This window comes from Megalops cyprinoides, chromosome 12 (genome assembly GCF_013368585.1).
Source record: "Megalops cyprinoides isolate fMegCyp1 chromosome 12, fMegCyp1.pri, whole genome shotgun sequence".
Taxonomy (NCBI): domain Eukaryota; kingdom Metazoa; phylum Chordata; class Actinopteri; order Elopiformes; family Megalopidae; genus Megalops; species Megalops cyprinoides.
This window is the reverse complement of record NC_050594.1, coordinates 27763745-27785949: the sequence shown is the minus strand read 5'-3', so window position 1 is coordinate 27785949 and position 22205 is coordinate 27763745. Positions and strand designations below refer to the sequence as shown.

Here is a 22205-nt window from a genome sequence, read left to right as displayed (position 1 = left end):
CAGCTGGGCTGTCAGTCAATTAAACATTGATCCTGACATTCCGCCATGAGAATGTGCTTGTGAAAATATACACCCGTAAATGTCATACAAAGTTTGTAATATTTGACCTCTCAACATATTCAGGGCAGCTGTCTTGATTTAGCTCACTAAGTTGTTTGTTCCAGCTCCCAGAGAGGAGCTGATTATTGTTAATCAGTAATTGATTAAAGTTGAATAGTGGTATGTATTACTAATTTGTTTGATTGGTCAAATGAAATAACAGGCAGTAACATTTCTGTAGTATCCTTCGGTTAAAATTAGACATTAATAAAGGGGTGTTGACAAACCTGTGAAGAAATGCTGGAATGTGGAGAGAAGCTGGTGTATTGTAAATGAGGCTTTTCTGTGTGCAGTTTTTGTTTGTGCTTGCATCCCTCATGTGTGTGATGTCTATGCAATACATTACTTTGCATTATATTTGCTTAGCAGATACTGCTATTCAAAGTAACCTATATTGCTTATAGTTTACATGTTATGCATGTATACAGCTGGATATTTACTGAGGCAATTTGCGTTAAGTACCTGGCCCAACGGTACAACAGCAGCACCTCTCCGCCACTGAACTGAAACGGCAACCTCTTTCTTGCAAGCGCTGTTTCTTACCACTACACCACACTGCTACACGCTGCTACTAACAGGTAACTGCGTGACGATTGGGGCGTCAGTGGCTACGTGCGGAGAGCAGCATGTTGAGAGTCAGCCTTGTTGTGCCTGCTGTCACACCACGCCCTTTGCTGTGAGAATGATGGATGGAACGTTCTCTCGCAGCGGTTGAATAAGTGAGCGGGAGAGCGCTCGCTGTTTCCCTAGCCTCGTCTGTAAAGCAGACGCTGCCGACATTCAGGAATGTGCACTGCAGGACCCCGCTCTCCGGACGGCTCTGAGGGTCCCGCTGTTATCGTCCTCACAGCCACGGCAGCACCAGCGCGTGGCTGGCGCTACCAGGCCGCTCATTTAGCAGTGGAAGGAAAGTTCAGTGAATAGCAATGAGATGTTTTTCAGCCCATATTTTTCATCTCATTAGGCGGCAAGAATTCTTGTAATATATCATTGAAACTTCCTACTTGGCAGCTTCCTTCAGTCGGAGGGGGTGCCTATCCTCCATTTGGCGCTCACTTCACCTTGGTGCGCTGTGGGACTTGTAGTGCAGGTGCATTGTTTACGAGTACAGAGGATTGAATTTGTCTCGCTTCAGTGCTTCGGTTTGACTGTAGAGGTTGTCAAGGTGAGGGAGGCCTAATTATTCCTAAAAGGGTTGTATAAAGGTTAAAAGCTAAAACAAAAAGCTTGTATGCTTACTTCCTTCTTGCCCTAGCATTGGCTTTATAATCCACATCAGTTTATTGAGTGGTGCTCAGCTGGCATGCCCTGCCAGTGATAGTGCCAAGATGGTACATTTGATGCACCAGAGGCCATAAACTCCATAAACTCAAAAAAGATATAGTGTATTGAGCATCTATGGAAAACCGTCTGTGACATAAAATAGCTGTGCTTAGTCTTAGTGCAATTATAAATGCTAAGTTTGCTGACATAAGCTTTCTTGAAACTTTTCAGTCAAATTCTGTTGAAAAACATGACTCATTTACTGAGAGGACAAATTCCTCTCATTATTTTAAATGAAATACAAATTCAAAGCACAACATACCAAATTTTTTACATTCATTGTTTCTTCTATCTGCAGTAATTGGGTTGCAAACCAAAGTATGCCCAGACTCGGGGAAATAACAGGCATTTTATTTTGGTCACCACTCAATCTCTGTCATCCAAATGAGCCTCCTGCTAATCATATGTATCGAAAGGAGATGGAGAGGAAATGGCACTGTCTTCTCTCGCTGCCTCCGCTCTGATCTGAGTAGATTACAGGCAATTGTTCTCATTCTCTCATCCCCCACCGCTGCTGGGCATGTGATTAGATGTGATTAAAGCGCTTACAATTTATTATCTCGCTCCCCCTTGTTTTAGGCCTTTTTTTAGACGCCACCTCAGAACAGCGGAGCAGCCTGCCACGGCGACTGTCATGCATAGCGGTTATTTGCACGTCGTAGCCTACTTCAAGCAGCACTCGTGTTATGGTGCTCTTGGATGTCATGCCAATTATATTAGTAACTGGAAATGAGAGTTTGTTTTGTTAGCAGCAGTGCTATAGTAACGGCAGTCCTGCACACCAGCTCCATGTCATGGTGCGGTTCAGTGAGGAAGTGGGCTCGCTAGTCTGATGCGGCTTTTAAACCGAGAGCTCCACCAGCGTGGCTGTTAGGTGAATATGAACAAACACATGTTACTTTAGATTTCCCTTTTGAAAATCATTTACTGTTGTAATAAACTGAAAAATTAAATACACTGATGAATCAATATACAGTTAAATTGGTAAAATTCTTATGTATGTTTATCATTTTTTTATGATCTTTTTACTTTGAAAATACAAATGCATGTAGTGAGCAAAAACCCAGTGTGAACATTCCGAACAAAGCAAGGTTTCTATTGGCAGTGATTGTTGTGTGTTTGCAAAAGTAAATACATATTAAAGTAAATTACTGAATTAATTGATTCATATATTATACTTTAGAGTGCCTCTTACCTGTTGTGCAGAGAAAAAGAATTGCAGTACAAAAATCACGTGAAGAGCTGCAAATTCATTGGTGAACTCGATGTTAGAAATAGAAATTACATTGAGGCAAACGCAAAACCTCAAGCAGAGGGACATTTCACAAGCATGTCTTTCATGCAGTACCCGAACTACATCAGTTTCACTGCAGACAAAGGGGCTTTGAAATATATTTAATGAAAAAAATTCTGTGTTCCAACATATTGTCAGAATTTTTTTAAAAGCACTATAATCAAGGCAGGCACAATACAGACATTTATTTTGTAATTTGTTGTGATAAATTGTGTTTTTGGTTTGATTTCATCAAGCTCCTGAGATGACCTAATTTAGCCCGTAGGATATTAATACGGATTACAGAACAGATACAGAGGCAGTGGCAGAAGAACAGTATGGAAGGCTCAGTTAGGGCTTGTATGTAACAGGCAGGATTTTATTCCTTCCTGTATTACCCAAAGATGCTGCTAGGTGTGTGTATGTACATCTGTATGTTTATATGTATCTCTAACATAAATGTTTGTGGTGTACAGAAAGTTACTTGCCCATACAGATCATATTTTCTCCATATGTTTGTAAATACATGTATGCAAAAATATCTCTGCTGCTTGAAGTATTGAGATCAATATGATGGCAGCCTACAATTAACAATCTTACCCACATTACCTCACACACCCTTGAGGGGCATTATTACAAACTAATGGTGCCAAGGTTTTCCCCTTCTCTTTCATACTTGACCCTGTGGTTTAGCGTAGAGCCAAGTTTGGCTATGATGATTACAGTGAATAGATGTTGCTACAGGCCTTATATGAAGAAATGTGGGCTGCCCAGAGAGTACATACCAATAATAGGAAATATGTTGGGGACACTGGACTTTTGTCATGTGGCAGAAGAGGAAAGGTAGAGAAGAAGCAGAAGAACATAGAAAGAATTTAAAATACCCCAAGTTTGGCCATTTATTGTGGGGCTGTATGAAGATTTATCTGAATTCTGTTCAGATATGGTTAGACAGTACAGATGTACATTTCTGTTTTGTTCTCCCAGCTCAGTTTTGGTTTTGCTCACCTATCAGTGAGAAGAGGCAATCTCTACCCTATACTGCCACTTCTTTGGCCATGTCTATCACAAGCAAAACTGCAGAGCATCACATGACTGAAAAATCCCTGAAAGTAACGACCAAAATGCCGAATCATATCCTCATCCTCTCCTGCAGCGCTCCGCTGGGAGATCAGTTGGTTTATCTCTATACAGTTTATTGTTTTCTGACAGGAGCCCATTTGTCTTACGTAAGGGCAGTGCTGTTTGATCTGCGCTGGCAAGATCCAGGCTTCTGCTGGGGAGGGCACTGTGCAGACGGATGCTAAAAATGAGAGAGAGCTGTTTGTCAGCATATGTGTACGGATAGCTCTGACTGGGTGCAGAGCTGCGTATTATTATTGTTTGGGCATGTATGTGCATTAGTGTACGTGTTATGAAATTTGTGTGTGTATTTGTATGTTTGTGTGCGCATGTGCGTGCATGCGTGGGTGTGTTTGTGTGCGTGTGTGTGTTTTGTGTGTGTGTGTGCGTGTGTGTGTTTGTGTGCGTGCGTGTGTAATACAGAGTGATTACATAAAGCAGCGAGCCTCATGCCAGCCCAACAGGCGGACACTCGGCTGGAATGACGTTATGTCACCAAGCCTGTTAGCATGCGTGTCAGCGCCCCACAGCCGCGCAGCGAGGGAGGGTCGCGTGGAGGCGAACGCACGCACAAACCGCACCCGCGTTCCGCCGCGGGGCAGCGTGGCCAGCGCAGGGTCACGAGGGGTCATGACTCTGTGACAGTCAGGGGATCCATACCGCAGTTCTCCGTGGAAACAGCACAGCTCTGCCCGTTACGAGCCCGGGCACGCCAAGGGTGCGGAAACCTTAAAGTGCTGGAGTCATGACTTGTTTGCTCAGCAGATGTCCCTACAGAGTTTGACTGTGCAGAGCTTACACCTGTTACAAATAACAACCAAAACTCCTATAAACACCTATAAAAAAACACTGCGAGAAAAACACAGAAAGAAAAATCAATTTGTCAATAATTTACAGCCATACTTTGTGTTCCTCAGTATTATTAGGTGTTATGTTTTCAGTCAAATGAATAAACTAAAGTACAGAGCACTTGATGATTTTTCCTTTCAGAGAGCTAGTGGGAGGGAGATTAAGCCCACTTTAAACAGTATAGATTTCTGTGTTTAATGATGCACGCTAATTATCCTGTTGCCTGTTCCTGCTGGTTTCAGTTTTGTTTCTTGCGCCCCCCCCCCCCCCCCCTTTTCTCTGAGCCCCGACACCCCCACAGCTGCTCTGTCTCATTTGCTTAGAAAAAGAAAAACAGGAGAGGAGCTTTTTTTTGTTTCCTCCGGTCGACCTGCCTTCACAAATCTCTGGCTCTGTCCCCGGCGCCACCAATACTGTCTGTGAAATGGTGACGCATTTGCTTTCTCTTCACAGCCTGCTTCAGCTGTGAAATGACAAAGCAAAACTTATCAGCGTTAAAACGTTCCTCCTGTGTCACCCTGCCATCCTCTCCCACCCCAGCCGGCTCTCCGCATCAGAGATATTTTTAGCTCAACCTAGGCAGGGTTCACATTCAGAGAAGGAAGTGTTGTGGTCAGTTGTTGTAATTTTTTGTGTTTGGGGTAATCAGGATTGTCTGTGTGACTGGGTTTTTTTGGACTTGCTGCAGGACTACATCGAGGCCCATCCTGAGACCATTGTGCTGGACCCACTCCCTGCCATCCGGACCCTGCTGGACCGCTGCAAGTCCTACCAGCTGATCCACAGGATAGAGGACCGCATGCAAGGTACGGAGCTGTTGTTCTGCAATTGGCTGGCAACTTGTTACACAACATATATATGTGGGGGACTCTGTTTCTCCACAGACTCTGGTCATGGCTGGTTTTAGTCCACCATAGGTGACTATAAAAATTAAGTCTTTTCATGTCAGTTAAAGAAGGCCAAGATCAGCTTGTGTCTGTTAAAGCCATTGTGTGTCCAAACTTTGTTTTTGCCCATTGTTATCTTTCGGCCATCTAGACTCTTTCTAACCCTGATCTACATCTTCTTGTGTATTTTCTAACAATGTGTTGCATGAAGCATGAACTAGTGGAGAAGATGGGCTGTGTCCCAGATTGGCATCCCAACTTCCCAAACTGTGTGTGGTAATAATGGGAAAGATCAGTGTGGAATAGGACACATTTGTTTTTTAATGTGTAATGTTAAAACTCACTCTCAGATTTGTCTGCAGGTGAGCAGCTTGGTCCAAAACACTGTTCATTCACAAGACTTGTGACAGACTTGCCCCTTGTCATATATCAATTTAAAATGTCTGAAGATATGAATAAAAAAGATATAAATAAAATGTCTGCAAGAGTCTAAGCACACAGTAATGCTTATAGCATCAACATTCTTAGCGTTATGATGTGATGTCCAGATATGACTGCCGCTGCCATTTCCCTGGATTGCGTAAAGTCAGACATATTTTTTTGGGTTGTCCTCGTTTCATCATGTGCCAAGGCACTGGAGCAATGACTGCGGAGTGTGTCGCGAATGCGCTCCTAAATACCGCCCTTCCCCCTCTGTCAGTGAGTGTGCGCTTATGCAACCTCCCGTGAAGTATGGACTTGTTCACTTTGACTTCACTCACTCACTGGGATCAGGGCACAGCGATGGTGTCGCTCTGGTGATGCGGCTAGGACACTGGTGTGACATGGTGGAGGAGCTGTGGGTTATTTTTCTGCTTTTGTTTACTGTGACCACTGGCGGTGTCAGTGAGTCAGTCGGTCAAGGTCTTAGCGGGCCGCAGAGCAGGCCCTGAGGTAAGCAGACTTCCTGCTGTCGCCCGGCGGCCCTTTTGTAACGGCGGCCTGTGGGATGGCACCAGGGTGGTGATGTCAGCGGCTTTCGTCCGCGCCCCCCTCCGCAGCCCTTTGTTCCAAAGGCCAGGGCTTTTCGCCACGGCCGCAGGGGAGCTTATGGGCTTTAAAGCGGAAACGTCCAAAAACTGCAAAGCGGCGCAGTTATTTTGTGCACCGTTCTGCCCGTGGACGTGGGCGGGGTCGGCACCCGGCGGGCAGCCGCGTGCAGGGGGGTGTTTTTCGGGAGGACGTGAGACTGTAAGATGCTAATTATTTCATTGCTCTCCCTCCTGGATGCCCACTCCCTCTCAGAGTAAACAGCGCGTCGTGTGGATGGGCGAGAGCTGTGGCTCTGTGTTTACCCACCATCCCTCTGCGTAATGAGCCTGTTTTCGCTCCTCTCCGCTGTCGCGCAGGCACACGAACCGCACGGCTCTGATGAAATCGGAGGTGAACGATTGTCTTCAGCTGCAGCACTGCTGTGAGAGAGATCTTTGTTTAAAATACCAGGACAGTGAGTGTTCTCAGTGGATTCCTTGCCTGGCAACCAGCACCATGGATATTAACAGTGCAAGCAGAGAATGCTGGGAAAGGCACAGATCACTTAGAGGAGTTTAACTAGATGGTTAAAGCAACAGACAGCAAGCAAACCTTTTAGATCCTGACTTAATTATTAATTTCATAATGTTAATGAGCTTACCTTCTCATCCGGGTTTTGCTCTGACAGGGCATCTAATTTGCCATAAAGATATTACTACATGCAGGTGCCAACAGCAATAGTAGGTCTCTCAGACAATTTTATATAAGCAGAAATAGTACAGATACGGCACAGAAATTATAATTCTGTTTCAGCTCATTGTGTGCTGAGTATCGAAATGTTAAAAACAGAACTTGTGAATGCTATCAGCACTGTGAATGAATTTTAAGTATTATTTTTGTATCATTGGAGGGAAATGGATATTCTAATTGTAAAAAAAATAATAATAATAATTACATCATACCTGGAAAGCCAGTAGCTCAGTAATGACTGAATTGTCTTCATTAGTTCCTAATTTTAGTTTCCAAAGTTTATTTTTGAGTATTTTTTTATATGACTCTGTTTTTGAAAGCTGTCACTCGATAAACAAGCACCCCTCTTAGGGCAAATTCTGTCACATTTAAACACAGTCAACTTTTGACCTTTGTCCTTGGTCCCCTCCAGACCTGGACAGCAGAGCATGAACTGATAGACTGCATCAGCCTCACGGTGTTTGTCCAAAGCTCCCTCCCTTATTAAATGTCATTACTGTCCTATCCTCCACAACCTACCCCTCAAATAATATAACATGGAGGATTAATGTGGCTGCCCCTCAAACATCAATAGGCTTGTCTCATCATTAAGGACATCAGCAGTTTGCTAGGGTTTTTTTTTTTACTGCTTGTGTCTGACAGGGTTGTGAGACATCTTGGAGCTTATGACGTCAATACCTTAAAATAGAACTTGGAGAATGTCTGTTTTCCCCTCTAAACAGGCATGATCAGTTATGTAATGAAAGCTGTATGCTGTAGGGCAGTTGCTTGAGAAGTGATTTAGGATTTGAGACCTACCCCAGGCTGTTCCTCAATGCCAGTCAGATGTGGACTTTCTGGGTTACATCACATGGAGGCGAGAGATGTGCATTAGTCAGATTATTCATCTTTCCCTGTTTTTTTTTTTTGTGTGTGAATTTTGTTCTTGATGCCACAGTCTACACTTGTGCTCAATGCACAGTGCAGTCCTCTCAATGCAGCTACTGCTGAGAGGAGGTTTCTAAGGTTGAGGAGGTAGAGAGGAGGCACTGTGGAGGATGTGTTTGCACACAGAGGAATATTTTCATGCATGAAGGAGAATTTATCAACTTTTTCTGTCTTTGTTGGAAACTACACCTTTACCATGCAATGTTTTGAGACCTGTCAGACTTGTATGTGGGAGAGTGAACATTCTTTAACCCTGTGCTTGCATGGTAGTTGAGGGTAAAGTCCAGCTTGTTGTGCTGAGGCTGAGAAAGGGGGTTTTCTGCAGTTGTAAAGGGCATGGTCTTTTAGGACCCACAGGCAGCAGGGCCCTGGCACAGCCACTTCCTAGTCCTTATCAGTCCATGCCATGGAATATTGAGATGGCTGCCAAGGCAGCGAAACGATGAAGGCTGCAAAGAGACGGAGACAGAAAGGTGAAGGCTGGAGACACAGAACTGTGAAAGTGGCTGAGGGTCTGTGAAGGTTGTGAATATATATACATACAAGCAATGACACATGCTCCACAAGGTCAGACTGGAGCAGTTTTAGAATAGGATGCCTGTGGTAGATCAATGGCCAATGGGTGTTATCTTTGTTATTTCAGTGGATAATGTTCACCCAGCTTTTTAAATGCATATATATATTTCCATTGTAGTTTTTTTTTTTTAAATACTGTGGGGTTCACACCATATATAGGCATGTACCACATACATAGTCCAGCCTTAAATTGCTAACTGAAGAAAAGATAAGGGATGCGGTTGTGGTGAACAGAGGAAGATATGAGTCTGGGGCTAGATTTACCAGAGAGGTGATTGTTACCTAAACTGGCTCTCCGTAGTTGGTGTTCACCCAGCTATGTGAATGAGTTAACATGCTTTGAAGGGTTTGTAGTGAGTATACATAAAGTGATGCTGTGGAGATAAAGACACACCGCAAACATATCCCCCCAACTGTGGACTGGTTGAATGTAGAGGATGTGAAGCATTATGCATTTTTACATTTTAGGACTGTGTGTGATGTGTGGCCGCCATCTACTTCCAAACGGCTACGAGGAGCAGGAGCAAATTTTGCCTTCCCTCGTGAGATGGTTCCACTGTTACTCATTGCCCAACCGTTGTCTTTTTTAAGTGTTATTTAACTTGGTATTGCGTGTCCCTTATAAAACAGAACAGGACAGAAAGATTTACTTGTGTTTGTGGAGTCTTCCCTCCTTTGTTTATAAGTAAGCCCCTTTTCAATTTATTTATACAGAGGGCAACTGGACTCAGGCTTTAAATGGTGAAGTATCTCTCACTAGCCATTGCGTAACCTTCCCTGTCAGTATCACCTTGCATAAATAAAGTAAGACTTGTGGAATTGTACCATGAAACTTAAGAGTAATCGGTGTAATTGGTTTATATAAAGTGCTTATATATGAGTTGGGGGGAAAAAGAATTGCATGCATAAATCCAAGGTTTACCTCCAGTTGTTTAAACTTGACCAACAATAACAGTGGTTTGTTGATACCAGCAACCAGTTCAAGCACGGCTCAAGAATATTAAAGAATAACATCTACCAAGGACTTATGGCTACACTGAAATATTTAAGGAAGACTTTAAACAGAAAAGTCAGCATTAGCCAAAAAGATGGGGCAGTAATTAACACCTTTGTATGTGCAAATGGGGTAGTTGCTAGAAAAGAATTATCTCTCTTGAACTAGTGGACCTGCATGATTGGAAAGTAAAATATGATTGCACAATACACTGTGTACATTCCTCTCATGTATGATTGTTTGGAATCCTAGGACTTCTCTCACACAGATTAGTCTGATTCTTGCCTGTGATTTGAGATTAATCATTTGTAATTAAAATAGGACCTTAATCTTCTTAAAGGATATAGAGAATTAAGGGTTTATGCGTCGGGTGCACAGAGCTGTGATGTTCTTACTTGAGACATGAAATGAATCTCCGGTGGTTGAGTGCATTGTATTTGAGGACAATAAAAGACAGAAGGTATTTGAAGATTATTCTAGTTTGTCTAATTGTTGTATTTTCTTGCTGGATAAGAAAGTTTCAGATTATCCAACCAGAGTGTTTTCTTTCACAGAGGCTGTTACTCACATGAATAGTCATAATACAGTGTTTTCTTTATGATTTGATCAGCAGTTGTGAGATGCAGCCGCTGTGTGGTGTTTTAGTTTAAACAAGTTGTAGTACGTTTCACTTGTGTTTAAGAAGTGAGCAAAAGCAAAACCATAGGTTGCATATACACAGGACTACTCCACTGCTCAGCATGACCAATGATTCCTTGAACAATGAAAGGACTTTTCATTACGATTTCTCAATTTTAATTTGCATGTGACACATTACAGACTGTGCTGAATGGCTTGCTATCAGGCCACCATGGAGAGACAGACATGGAAAAGAAAACACTCGATCCCACACAAGGACACGCAGTCATTTTCATGGCTCAGTGAGGGCGTCCTCAGCTCTGTTGTTGCAGGGAATGCAGTTCCCCTGACCTAGCCTGACTGCACAAACACTGAAGCCTCCACCAGCTTCCCCCTGTCTCTGCTCCTCTGACACTTCTTTTTGTGACAGTGTGCGTAGCTGAGGGGCAGATCGCACATTGGAGATCAACAAAACTGAGCAGACACTTTGACTGTGGACTGCTCTGCTGACTCTTTGTGATTTTAGTGGTATTAGTGGCCCTCTAGTGGCAAAATGTTATTACTGCCTTTTACTGCTGAGGGAGCCGAATGAGTAAGGAATATTGACCTTCTGGCTGCTTCCTTCAGTTACAGCCAAAAACGATGAGAGTATGTAAAGGGTAATGGAATGATGACGTTATGGGCTCTCTGTGGATTGTTGCCCAATTAAGGTTTTCATGATCCCTCCATTCACAATGGCAGATGTGTCCTTGTTCAGTCCCTAGGAGGTGGCCACAGGCGGAGAACTGCTGCCCTCTCCTCCTGGACAGAGCAGCAGATCCCCATGGTAACCCAGGACTTAGCCAGGGTTACAGTGAGCTCTCCCAGGCCCCCAGAGATGCACTCGGCCAGGGTGCTCATAAATAATAAGTCTCCTGGTTGCCATTGCTGGCGGTGCTCCAGGCAGAGACCAGAGGTGACATGACTGAGATGAGTGTGTTCAGGCAGGGTGGGAAGATGTGATGGATCTGTATGCTGGTCTAGCAGGCTGACAGTTCAAGTCTGTAGCTCCTGACTCTTTGATCTAGCATGGACTCTGACATAGGGCTGGGCGATATAGCTGTCGCGATATATCGAATAGCTATTTTTGGCGTAATAACAGCTATCCCCGGTATGTAGCCTGAAGGAGCAGGGCACTCTTTTCCCTTGAGAGTACCAAAGCCAGAGCTGAAGCTGAGGGTTTTTCGGCTTTATATCAGCATGGGGTCCAAGCAGAATGACCCTATAGCGGGTGTTCTCTCTTCATCATTTTATTGGGATCCATTGCCTTCATTCCTGTACTTCCTGTACTGTTACTCTATGACAGCAGTGAGGTCAGAGGCAAGTTTATGCCATGTGTGTGTGTGTGTGTGTGTGTGTGTGTGTGTGTGTGTGTGTGTGTGTGTGTGTGTGTGTGTGTGAGAGAGAGAGAGAGAGAGCTTCCCATAAACCTCTGTACTGGCTCCGCCAGGTCTGCAAGGGTAGGGAGTGTTTAGATAGAGTGCTTCAGCATGAGATTGATCCTCGGAAGGGAATTCTGGAACATCACCCCTTCACCATCCTGCAGGCCTTCTCCTTCACTTCGACCTCACTGAAAACTCCTCTGAACTATCCCAGAGTAATCCCCTGTTGCCTTGGTGTTTCTGCCTGCTTTTAAACAAGGAGATGACTCTTACCACTTTCATTAGCGAAAGGAAGGACCCTTCGGTAAATAACAGTAAACGTCATTAAAACATTAACTGAGAGCATGCAAGAGTGAGTGTAGAGAGAGCAGTCGAGTGCCCTCTTTCTGAGATTTCCCTATTGTTTGTCTCAAAGCAAGTGCCATAATGTCTGACGGTCATTCATCTTTTGTAGAAGCACTTTATTCCAGCTCCTCAGATGAAGACTCTGTTTAAGACCCAGGAACCTGTGCCTATGATTTCATTCCTGATATTAAAAGAAAACAATTTCTCTTACGTCTAGTACATACAGTATGATGTTTTCCCTGAATTACCTCTTCAAATAGTCATTACGAATGTGCTTTGGGTTCACTGTACTTGTTTAAATTTGACACATACACAATATAGTTGGCTCATCACCTTGTATTGGTTGTCAGGTGCCTACAATACAAGTGATGATAATTGCTCTGGCAAGTGCCTTCAAGCTTTGAATGAATTTCTGTCTTGCTCATTTTTTTTTCCAATTCCAGTTAAGTGTTTGGTTTCATTAACCCTGAGGAGCTACCAGCAGTCAGTGAAAAACTTCTATTCAATAAAAACATTGTACCAACAAAAAAACTTCTGTAAGCTGTTTTCTTAGTAAGAAGCAATAGCTGTGAATGCCAGGTCAAAAATACAGAAGATAAGGAATTTATTGAGTTGTGGTCAGAGCACGAGGGTTTATTTGATTCGTTTGTGGTCACCTGTGACAAACAGAAGCACGTCAAGTGGTGAGAGTTAGGCAGGCAGCTTGAGAGAAACAACTGAGTTTTGTGTCAAGTAATGATCGGTACTGTTTAACCTTCTCATAGCACATCACCATATGGCATGGAAATCTTTGCTATGTCCTGAGGTAGCAACACATACTACAACTCTGATTTTAAAGATGTGTGGTGTGTAATCCTCTACTCCTCTGTTTCTGTAGCCTTCTGCAGGTAGTGCATATCAAATTCACTGTGTCTGCCTGTGGTGCACCAGGCTTTAGTCATGATAGAATGATGAACATATCCTCTAGATAAGGTGTAGTGGCATTCCTTCCAGAAAATTCTAGTCTTTGCTCTGCATCAGTGAAAAAAAATGTGGAGGGGACCCCCATATACAAATTAAAATTCACCTCCAAAGCCTGCCCTATTCACTCCAGGGGCAGTGAAGGTAGGACTGTTCAAGTGTTGTTTTCATCCTATTTACTTATTCATTTACTTTCCCTCAGGATAATGTCTTGTATTGTGGCATGGGAAACAGGATACAGCGGGAGACTGTTTCCTGGAGTTGGCACAGACCTTGGGGTTGTGTAACCTAGTTAGCTAAGTGCCAGCAGCAATGGAAGACAGTCAGGTTGACATTTTTAAACAGGCCCCAAAAAACTCTAATCTGAATGTAAAAGAGCACAGGACCTGGGGAATGGGGGATGTGCTTGTAAACGGGTGGGATCTGTTGAGGACAAGCTGCTGTTGGTACAGTCGGAGTGGATTGCGTTTATGAAGACCGGACCCTGCGGCTCTGAAAGCCTTAAATGGGAGCACATATTGTGGCTTCCTATTGTGGCCTCCTTCTTCCTGCACAGAATAAACTCCACATTTAGGTGCAGTCTGCCTTGCAAGAATGTCACTGATTTTGAAACCCCTGGCCCTGGCATCACTGGTGGAGCTGCAGCCTGTTAAAGGCTAAAGGCAGCAAGCAGGGCAGAGGACTTGTTTTCAGAAACATTATTGGACAGAATGGTCAAGGTTCAGTCATAAGACCAAGATACTGCAAAACACATGAAATTCAGTAAAATGAACATCTCTCTTGCTCAAAAGACAGACAGAGTTTAGGATCATGGTTATGTAGGAGGTTTTTGGAATGGTTGGTCTTTTTTTTTTCTTCCTTCCTTCAATTCTAGCATTGTTTTCTTTGCGAAACCCCGTGGTCATTAATTGTGATGACACAGGCCTACCGTATTTTTCTGCCTTGTGTGCTTGCTTAAAAGCACGGCTGGCATGCGGACTTGGAGAAGGGTTTTGGCTGAGATACAGGGCCACAGCTGCTTTCAAAAACAGTTTTACTGAAGATCTCTGGAGATGGCAATCTCACCCTGGGTGTTGACAAAACAGGAAGCTGTCTAGTGGCATGCGCTTCTGAAAGGGAACGACGCTGCTCTTGTGGCCTCCAGTTTCCTCGTGCTGTATTTCTCCCCAGCCAACAGGTGATTTTTTTTCATGGACGTCACGGTGTTGCGCACCTGTCTTGGCAGCTCCTAACAACACCCAAATTCACTTGTTCACCGTTGCATTCTGTGGCTGCAGCACCAGACATCGCCCTGCAGGTAGCATTTGTCATGCCATATTTTTATCAGCCTGCCAGAGTCAGGTCAGCGTTTTCTTGAGGTTGCATCTTTTCACAAGTCCTTATCTGTGTTTCATTACCAGAGACTGAGAGGCTGTTGTTTGTTTCAGGGCCTGCAGGGAAAGGGAAGGGGGGGTGGATGGGCAGAGGGAAGAGTGGCAATCTAATAAAAAAGAGCTCTACTGCAATAAGGCAGAACAAGAAGGGCTGTGCAAGGCCTGTTGCTGGCCTTTCGGCCTGCAAGGTGCACCTGCTAGCATGCCGCTGTTGGGAGTCTTTATTGTGGTTTCCTTATGTGCTCAAGGTGGTGCATGCAGCCCTCTCCTGTTTTATTTAGACCTCATAACCCTAAACAGCCTACTGTAACCTTGCTCCAGGGAATTGCGGCATGCCACTATTTGTTTATTGATGTTGGTGGAGGCACCCAAGTGGCAGCTTTAAACACAGAGGTCACACCTGTTGTGTGTGTGTGTGTGTGCATGTGTGCGCGCGTGCATGCATGCATGCATGTGTGCTTTTGGTATCTAAGCAAAGGTACAGTACACAATTTGGAAAGCAGTAGAATGGCTAACTGAATGCAGTGTGGATATTGATAGCCATGTAAAGTCAATTCAGGGAAATTGCTTGTCCGATGTGGTTTGTGCTTTCAACCGATTTATCTCTGGGCAGTTCTGTCACTTGGCGTGTGTCAGTCCCCATCTTTGGTTCCTTATTTTGGTGGTCTGCATAATCTTTGCAGGTCTAATTTGGCCAGGCCTGTCTTTTCTGCCCCTTTGCATCTTCCTAATTCCTGTTTCATCCGCTTAAGCATTTCAGTGATGTGGAGTCAGTGGTGCCTCTCAGTAAAAGCTGTAAGATTTGTTCCTGCTGGAAAAAGATGGAAAGGCTCAAGTTTGTGGCAACTCCATATTCCAAATCGAAGTTTTCCCCTTTTCATTATAAAGGAAGCGCTTCAGTGTTCCACTTCAAAAAGTCCGGAGCACCTCTGAGGGGAGACATCAGTACATTTCGGGATTGTTTTCAAGAAGTGCATTTCACAGTACCACAGCACATGAGTAATACAGGCTTGGCGGTTGGCATGGTCGTGGGATACAGCCTGATGATACGGCATGTCAGCCGGATCCCGTCTGTTCTCACTTACCCCAGCTAAAAAAAGGAAATCTCTGAAAGCCACTTCTGGGTGACTTCATGGTTGGGGAATTTCTCTGGCTACTGATTTACAGATATTGATTTTTTTTTCCCCCGGCTCTAGATGATTTCCACGACATTAAAGGCAATCCCTAGCTTTAGAAATAGCCTTGGAAAAATATTTAAATGTCACCACCTATGGCAAGTGGTTGAGGTATTTTAGGATTCAATACAAACTGTCCATTGTTCTTTGTAAAGGGATAATGAATCAAGGGAGAGCCTTGACAACACTTACATGAAAGTGGAGTAGCTGAGAAACACATTAACCATGAAGTTACCTGATGTGAGGAAAATATGGTGTCAAGTGCTTAGCTCAGCTCATAGTTTGGGGGTGGTCGTACCAACACTGAAGCCAGGGTTTAAAGGTTTGTCTTATTTGAGAGCAGAGGATCATGGATTGTTCAGTTGAGTGTGCTTGATCACATGACTGAGTGTTCCTCCTCTCTCCCTCTCTGTAGATGACAGGATCTGCTCTCCTCCCTTCATGGTCCTCAATAGCGAGTGTGGACCGGACACCCTGGAGCAGATCGAGAAGCACGGACTCACATTCCCCTTCAGTAAGTCCTCTTACCGACTGTCTTGCGCAGAAAGTATAAACTGATTCAGAGTCAGTGCTTGGGGGCAGAATCTGTGTCCACCCTCACTGAAGAGCACAGAATAAAGTGACTAGGACCAGTCATTTGAATATCCTTCATTATCCCGACTTAGGGTCTGAATGCTTTCTGACAGATGAGCTGAAACATGATTTACATGTACAAGAGACAGATACATAAATATACACACACATACATACATAAGACATGCATGCTTGCACACATACGCACCAGTACATGCAGAAATACATACACATCTATATACTCATATAATACGTATGTGCATAAATTAATGAGATGACTGTTGAATGCTGTCTCTGCTAATTCATGGTAGCTGTATTTTTTTTGAATAGCGCTGTCTTGTGAGCAGATTGTGTTTGATTACACAGCCCAGAAGGCTGTAGAAAGCTGTGCTCAGGATAAATCCCTGCCACCCTGTGACTCCGTGAGACCTTGTGCAGTCAGCTGCTGCCCTGGTGAGGGAAGTGAGGGCCCACATACACACACACACACATACACACACATTCTCACAGCGCTCTTTTTTTTCCCCTCCCACAGTTTGCAAAACACGAGTAGCACATGGAACCAACTCCCACGAGGTAAGTGAGCGTGACAGGATAAGGGGTCAGAGGTCGGGGGTGTGGTGGTGGTGGTTGGGGGGGGTGGGGGTCATGTGCCTGTCAACCCGAGTCACGCAGCTTATCCAACACCTCCGCCCTTCGGATCACTCAGAGACTCGTACTGGCGCTGGTCCCTGTCTGATGTTTAAATACTGTACACACAGAGCAAAGCGAGCAGACCCGTCCCTCTTTGTCATTAACAAACGGAGCCTGTTCGGCTGGGGAAGTGGAACGTGAGAGGTCGGACGCTCGCGGTCTGCCGCAAGCATCCTCGCAGTAACAGCCATGCCTTTAGCAGAGGATCATGGGACTGAAAGCAGACCCTGTGAGGAGGTCGTATCTCTGTCTCCATCGGGGCTCACTTGATCCACTTCTCTTTCAGGGCCACCCCTCTCTCCCTGTCCCTGAAATTCCACTCTATTGTGTCAGCGGGGTCATTTACTGTAAACCGAAGTGTCCTGGACGCCTACTCATAGTCAAGGAACTAGAAGAAAGGGTATTGAAGAAAAGGAATAATAGGGAGGGAGGGCTGTATCTGTGTGAAATGTGTAGTGTTGACCGTTGGCAGACTCTGTGCCATTGTTGTCTGCTCTGTGCCGTGTTGTTAGGCTGTGTCTCACTGTTGCATCGCCGATACCCGCGTCACACGGGTGGTGACTCACACAGGAACTCTGCTGCATATCATCCAGGTTATCTTTGTGTTTCTATGGGAACAATATGGTAATATTTCTTTTTTTCGCTCTCAGAATGCTGGCTAGGGGCCAGAATTAAGAGCATTTCTTAGAATCCCAGCAAATATCCGATGCGTACCGTAGGTGAATCAGCATGGACTGTTTGGAAACGTGTTGGCTCTCTGGGACTTTAATGATAAACGTGTCACTAATGAACGAGGAAATGAGCTGAGAGCCAAGAGATAGTGCGGTTTCAGTGTCATTGTGTGGGGAGGCTTGGCTTGAAACAGCATGCGGAAAGCCACAATATACATACCATGATGCCCCCTTTCTTTAATGTTTAACATAACAGCTTCTGACCAGGATGCTGATGGCTCCCTTTATTTAGCTTTATGACTCCTCCTGGCGCTGGCCACACCTCTAGGCCACACACAGCTACATGGTCGATGCTCTGGTCTCAGGCCAGCGGCTGACGGGTTCATATCCAAAGTATGTGGCTGTGGTGGTGTGTCATAGAAACAGCCTTGGTTAAACGCACCACCTGGAATGGAACTGAACGAGGTGTTGCTTTAAAATCTAGAAGGTGGAAGACAGGGGCTAGAGGATCGTGTGCTGGACAGATCTGAAAGAAAGAAATTCATTTCTCTCAGCTGCATGAACGTGAAATTCTCTGCCCATAAAATGCAAGGATGCAGGATACGTCCAGCTGACTGCACTTATCTATATATGTTAGCTCTGGGGATAATGTGATTGACTTTGGCAAGCTCACATGCAGAAGTGGAAGTGGGAAGTGGATGTTTGCTCCACCTCCTCCTGGGGCTGGCTTTTGGAAGCATAGCTAAGGAGTTATATTCTCACAGAATACATCTTTACCACCTCTCCAGAATGTGTAGTTTCACTGGTATATCTGTGTAGACTTACCCTCCCACTACCCATGGTTATGTCATTTCAAACAGGTTGTGATAATGTGACCTCACCATGGGAAAAGGATTGGAGTGGAGACGTGGGTATTTGTTGCTTCCTTTCCCAGATGGCCATCATCTTCAGTGAGGAGGACCTGAAGGACATCACCCCACCGTGCGTGATCCAGAGCTTCATCAACCACAACGCCGTGCTCTACAAGGTGTTCGTGGTGGGAGAGTCCTACACTGTGGTGGAGCGGCCCTCTCTCAAGAACTTCCCTGCTGGACCAGCCGGTGGGGCCCCTCTCAGTGCTCGGCTGCTCCAAATCATTTACAGATAACGAGCACGCCGAGTCCTTCTTGCCTACATCCGCTGTGGGCGTCTCATTCTGTTACTCAGTGCATGTCCTTCTTTGTGTTCCTCTCGGGTTTCCTCTCAATGACCGTCCGTGATCACATGCGGTCAAGGAACATTTACCGTGTTTATGTAACAGGCCCCGGTGGTACTGTGGGAGTGCTGTTTAGTTTCGGCCATTATTTCCTTTTTAGCCCTGACTGTAGAAGCAGTGTTTTAGGTTTCTGCATACCACAATATGTGCCCCATGCTAATGAGGTCAGCTTGAATCAGTTTCAGTGATCTGCCCGTCCACCTGATGTGTCATATCACAGGGTCATCACTGTTCCAGGCACCGGTGCCCGTACGATGCTGTTCTCTCTGTAGCGTAAACGAGGCTCTGGCCGGTGTGGGTCTGGCCTTGTGGACTCCACAAACAGGGCCCATTGTCCTCAGTGTGAACACAGTGTGCAGTGTACGGGAGGGAGGGAGCCGTGTTTGTTTAAAGCAGTGCACTTCCACAGACTTGTGAAAGAGAGCACAGTGTCATGCGGAGATAAGGCTCAAGATGGCCCCCTCTGTGAGTGTTTGCCCCCCCCCCCCCCCACCCCCCCACAACACACACATACACACCCCCATGTCGAGTAGGGGTGTGTGACATCTAGTGTCCCAGTCACACACAGGGCACGGGACAGCCTGAAACTGCTGTAACTGCCATCATCCAGTTCTTCGATGGCACGGCGTTAACCATAAACACATCACGCCACCACAGTTCCCTGTAAATAATAAGCAGCTGAGTGGGTGTTCCACTAATAATATTAATATGGCTCCATTTCTTTACTGGATTTTCCCATCTGACCCTCTGAGTTAAGATTTCCATGTCATCATGTGTTAGTTGCTGAGTTTCAGAATTCATGATAGAGAGATGAGGTACGCCTAATGTTTCTGCCAAAACTGATATGATACAGCATATCTCAACATTATCCACAAGATAGGCTGCAAAGAACGCGTGAGATGTTGATGTCACAGTTTTGTGCTAGCTCCAGAACAGAAGAAAGCAATAAAAGAGAAGTGAAATCATAATTATTATCCAATCGCTGAACACCAGTTCGATATTTTCTGATGAGTGAGTAATAGAGGAGCATTATCTTCTCAGCTGAACTGAATTTTCATCAGGGAGGCTGTTGAAACATTAACTGGGGTGAGATATTTTTTAAAGGACAAATTTACTATCTTTTTTCCATCCATTAATTTATTTTCACTCTCATGAACTATTATGAATTTTATAATTCAACAAAAAAATTGCATTTTATATTTCCTTATGGAGCATATGAATTTTATTAGTAACTTCTATAGAGCCACTATTTTTTTATTTTTATGTTTATAATATGTGTCTAGAATTAAATAGCTGTATCCTAACTCATGCCCAGGTGACCCTTCTGTGTTCTAGTTAATACCCAAAGTTTTCAATAGAGATCATTAACTTTTTGTGCTGAGATTATGGTCTGTGCTGCCACTTAGTGGCAGTGTTGGGAATTACATACTGAGAGACAGGAAAAAATGGAAGCAATGTTTTCTTGTAAACTGTTTGAGTGAAAGTGAGGGTGTGATGGGCTGATGGTGCTCTTTTCACTTGCCTTATATGGAGAGGAATGGCACCCTAGATGACTATGATCTCACATCCCAGTCTCAATGGGAATTCCCCCAGGTGGAGGGGAGGGGGGTTTTTACAGTGAATTAAGATCAGGCCAAAGTGGTGGTAAGTTTGAAGATGGTGAGTTACAGTTTGGAATTTTTGTCTTCTCTCTTACAGACAGAAAAGCAATTTTCTTCAACAGTCACAATGTTTCCAAGCCGGAGTCTTCCTCAGATCTGACCTCTGTAAGTCACTTTATGATTCTGCCTTTGTAATTCACTTCCGCCCAGGCAATGTTTATGCTTGGCAGTTTGTATTGGTAGATACCTCAAGAAGAACTGGTATAAACTGCTTTACCCAGGGTTATGATATGACTGTGTTTATATGCATCATGTGCAGTGTGAGGTGTGTGTCTGTGCATATACTTGAGGGTGTGTGTGTTAATGTGGGTATTGATATGAGGCGGGGGTTTTTGCCTGTGATACAGAGGGATAACGTGGAGGGGGTGTCCCAGCCTCCTAATGACAATGTCATCCGGGAGCTCTCCAGGTCCTTGCGACAGGCACTCGGGGTGTCCCTGTTCGGTATCGATGTTATCATCAACAACCAGACCGGCCAGCACGCTGTCATTGACATCAATGCATTTCCAGGTGTGTGCTTCTCTCTGCGGTCAGGGCTGTAGGACACAGCAGTGTGGGAATCGGCAACGCTCTACATAAAGGTCTAACTGGTGTATTCATGCAGGGTAAATGCCTCATGCAGACATTTCTCAAAGCATTCTCAATATGGACTGACCTATGACATCACCATATTATTTAGCGGGGCTTCATATTATTCAGCCAGGTCAGAGTAAAATCCACAATGTCTCCCTCATTAGAGATGGCACTATAGGAATTATGGCTTCCCAGGTTGCCCTTTTTGCCACTTGTTGGTGATGGGGACATTCCCATTACAAGGAAGGGGTGTACTGGCAGGGTGTGAACCGAACCCAGAACACGGTTCTGTATGAAAGCTGTGGTGGAGCTACTCCTCGTAATTACAGGGGAGTGGCAGTTATGACAAGCTCTGTAAAATCAGTATTAACATAAAGCACAAAGTACCATTCAAAGATCTTTAGATTATCCAATCTTGACCATTCCAGCTCTTCCTAAGCTCTTGTCCCCCCTCCTGTCTCCAGGTTACGAGGGTGTCCCAGAGTTCTTCAGTGATCTGCTGAACCACATCATAAGTGTTCTGCAGGGCCAGGCGCCCGAGAGCACCCCCTCCGGACCACAGAAGGGCAGCGCGGCCGGACACACTCCCAGCGCCGTGGCGCCAGTCGGCGGGGAGAGGGCGTGCACCACCCCCACAGGCTGCTGTGGCATGCTGGGTAAAGATGCCAGCCCCTGGATCGTGGAGGGTGAAGGGGGCAAGAAGAGCCCCCACCAGAGACTGGGCTGCAACTCGGCCATGTCCCCAAACTTCCAGCAACACTGTGTGTCCACGATAGCCACCAAGGCTTCCTCCCAATGACTGCCTTCCACCGCCCCACAACCCCCCGCCCTCCCCCTCTCCCTACCCTATCCCCTCCCCGAACAAAAAAAAAAATAATGATGATAATAACGATAATAATATATCTGTAATCAAAACAAACCTTTCCTATGATGTTGGTGTTCATAATGATGATAATGAGGTTTCGGATTTTCTCTCCATGTTTTTTTTTTTCTTTCAATTTAATAAGACTTACAGTACTGTAATGTGGACTTTGGGAACTCAACTTTATCAATGCTTTGTTATGATTTATATTATT

General features: G+C 44.8%; 1 protein-coding gene across 1 annotated transcript in view; it reads left to right on the top strand.

The window, feature by feature from the left end:
• The window catches only part of LOC118787523 (inositol-tetrakisphosphate 1-kinase-like), a 49275-nt gene extending 27292 nt beyond the window's left edge, over positions 1-21983 (top strand). Inside the window, exons 5-11 of the mRNA XM_036543110.1 lie at positions 5355-5472; positions 16119-16217; positions 16812-16852; positions 18575-18740; positions 20594-20661; positions 20904-21066; positions 21594-21983. Coding sequence (XP_036399003.1) covers positions 5355-5472; positions 16119-16217; positions 16812-16852; positions 18575-18740; positions 20594-20661; positions 20904-21066; positions 21594-21928 — 990 coding nt within the window. The 3' untranslated portion in view covers positions 21929-21983. The remainder of the gene's footprint in view (positions 1-5354; positions 5473-16118; positions 16218-16811; positions 16853-18574; positions 18741-20593; positions 20662-20903; positions 21067-21593) is intronic.
• Positions 21984-22205: the final 222 nt, after the last annotated feature.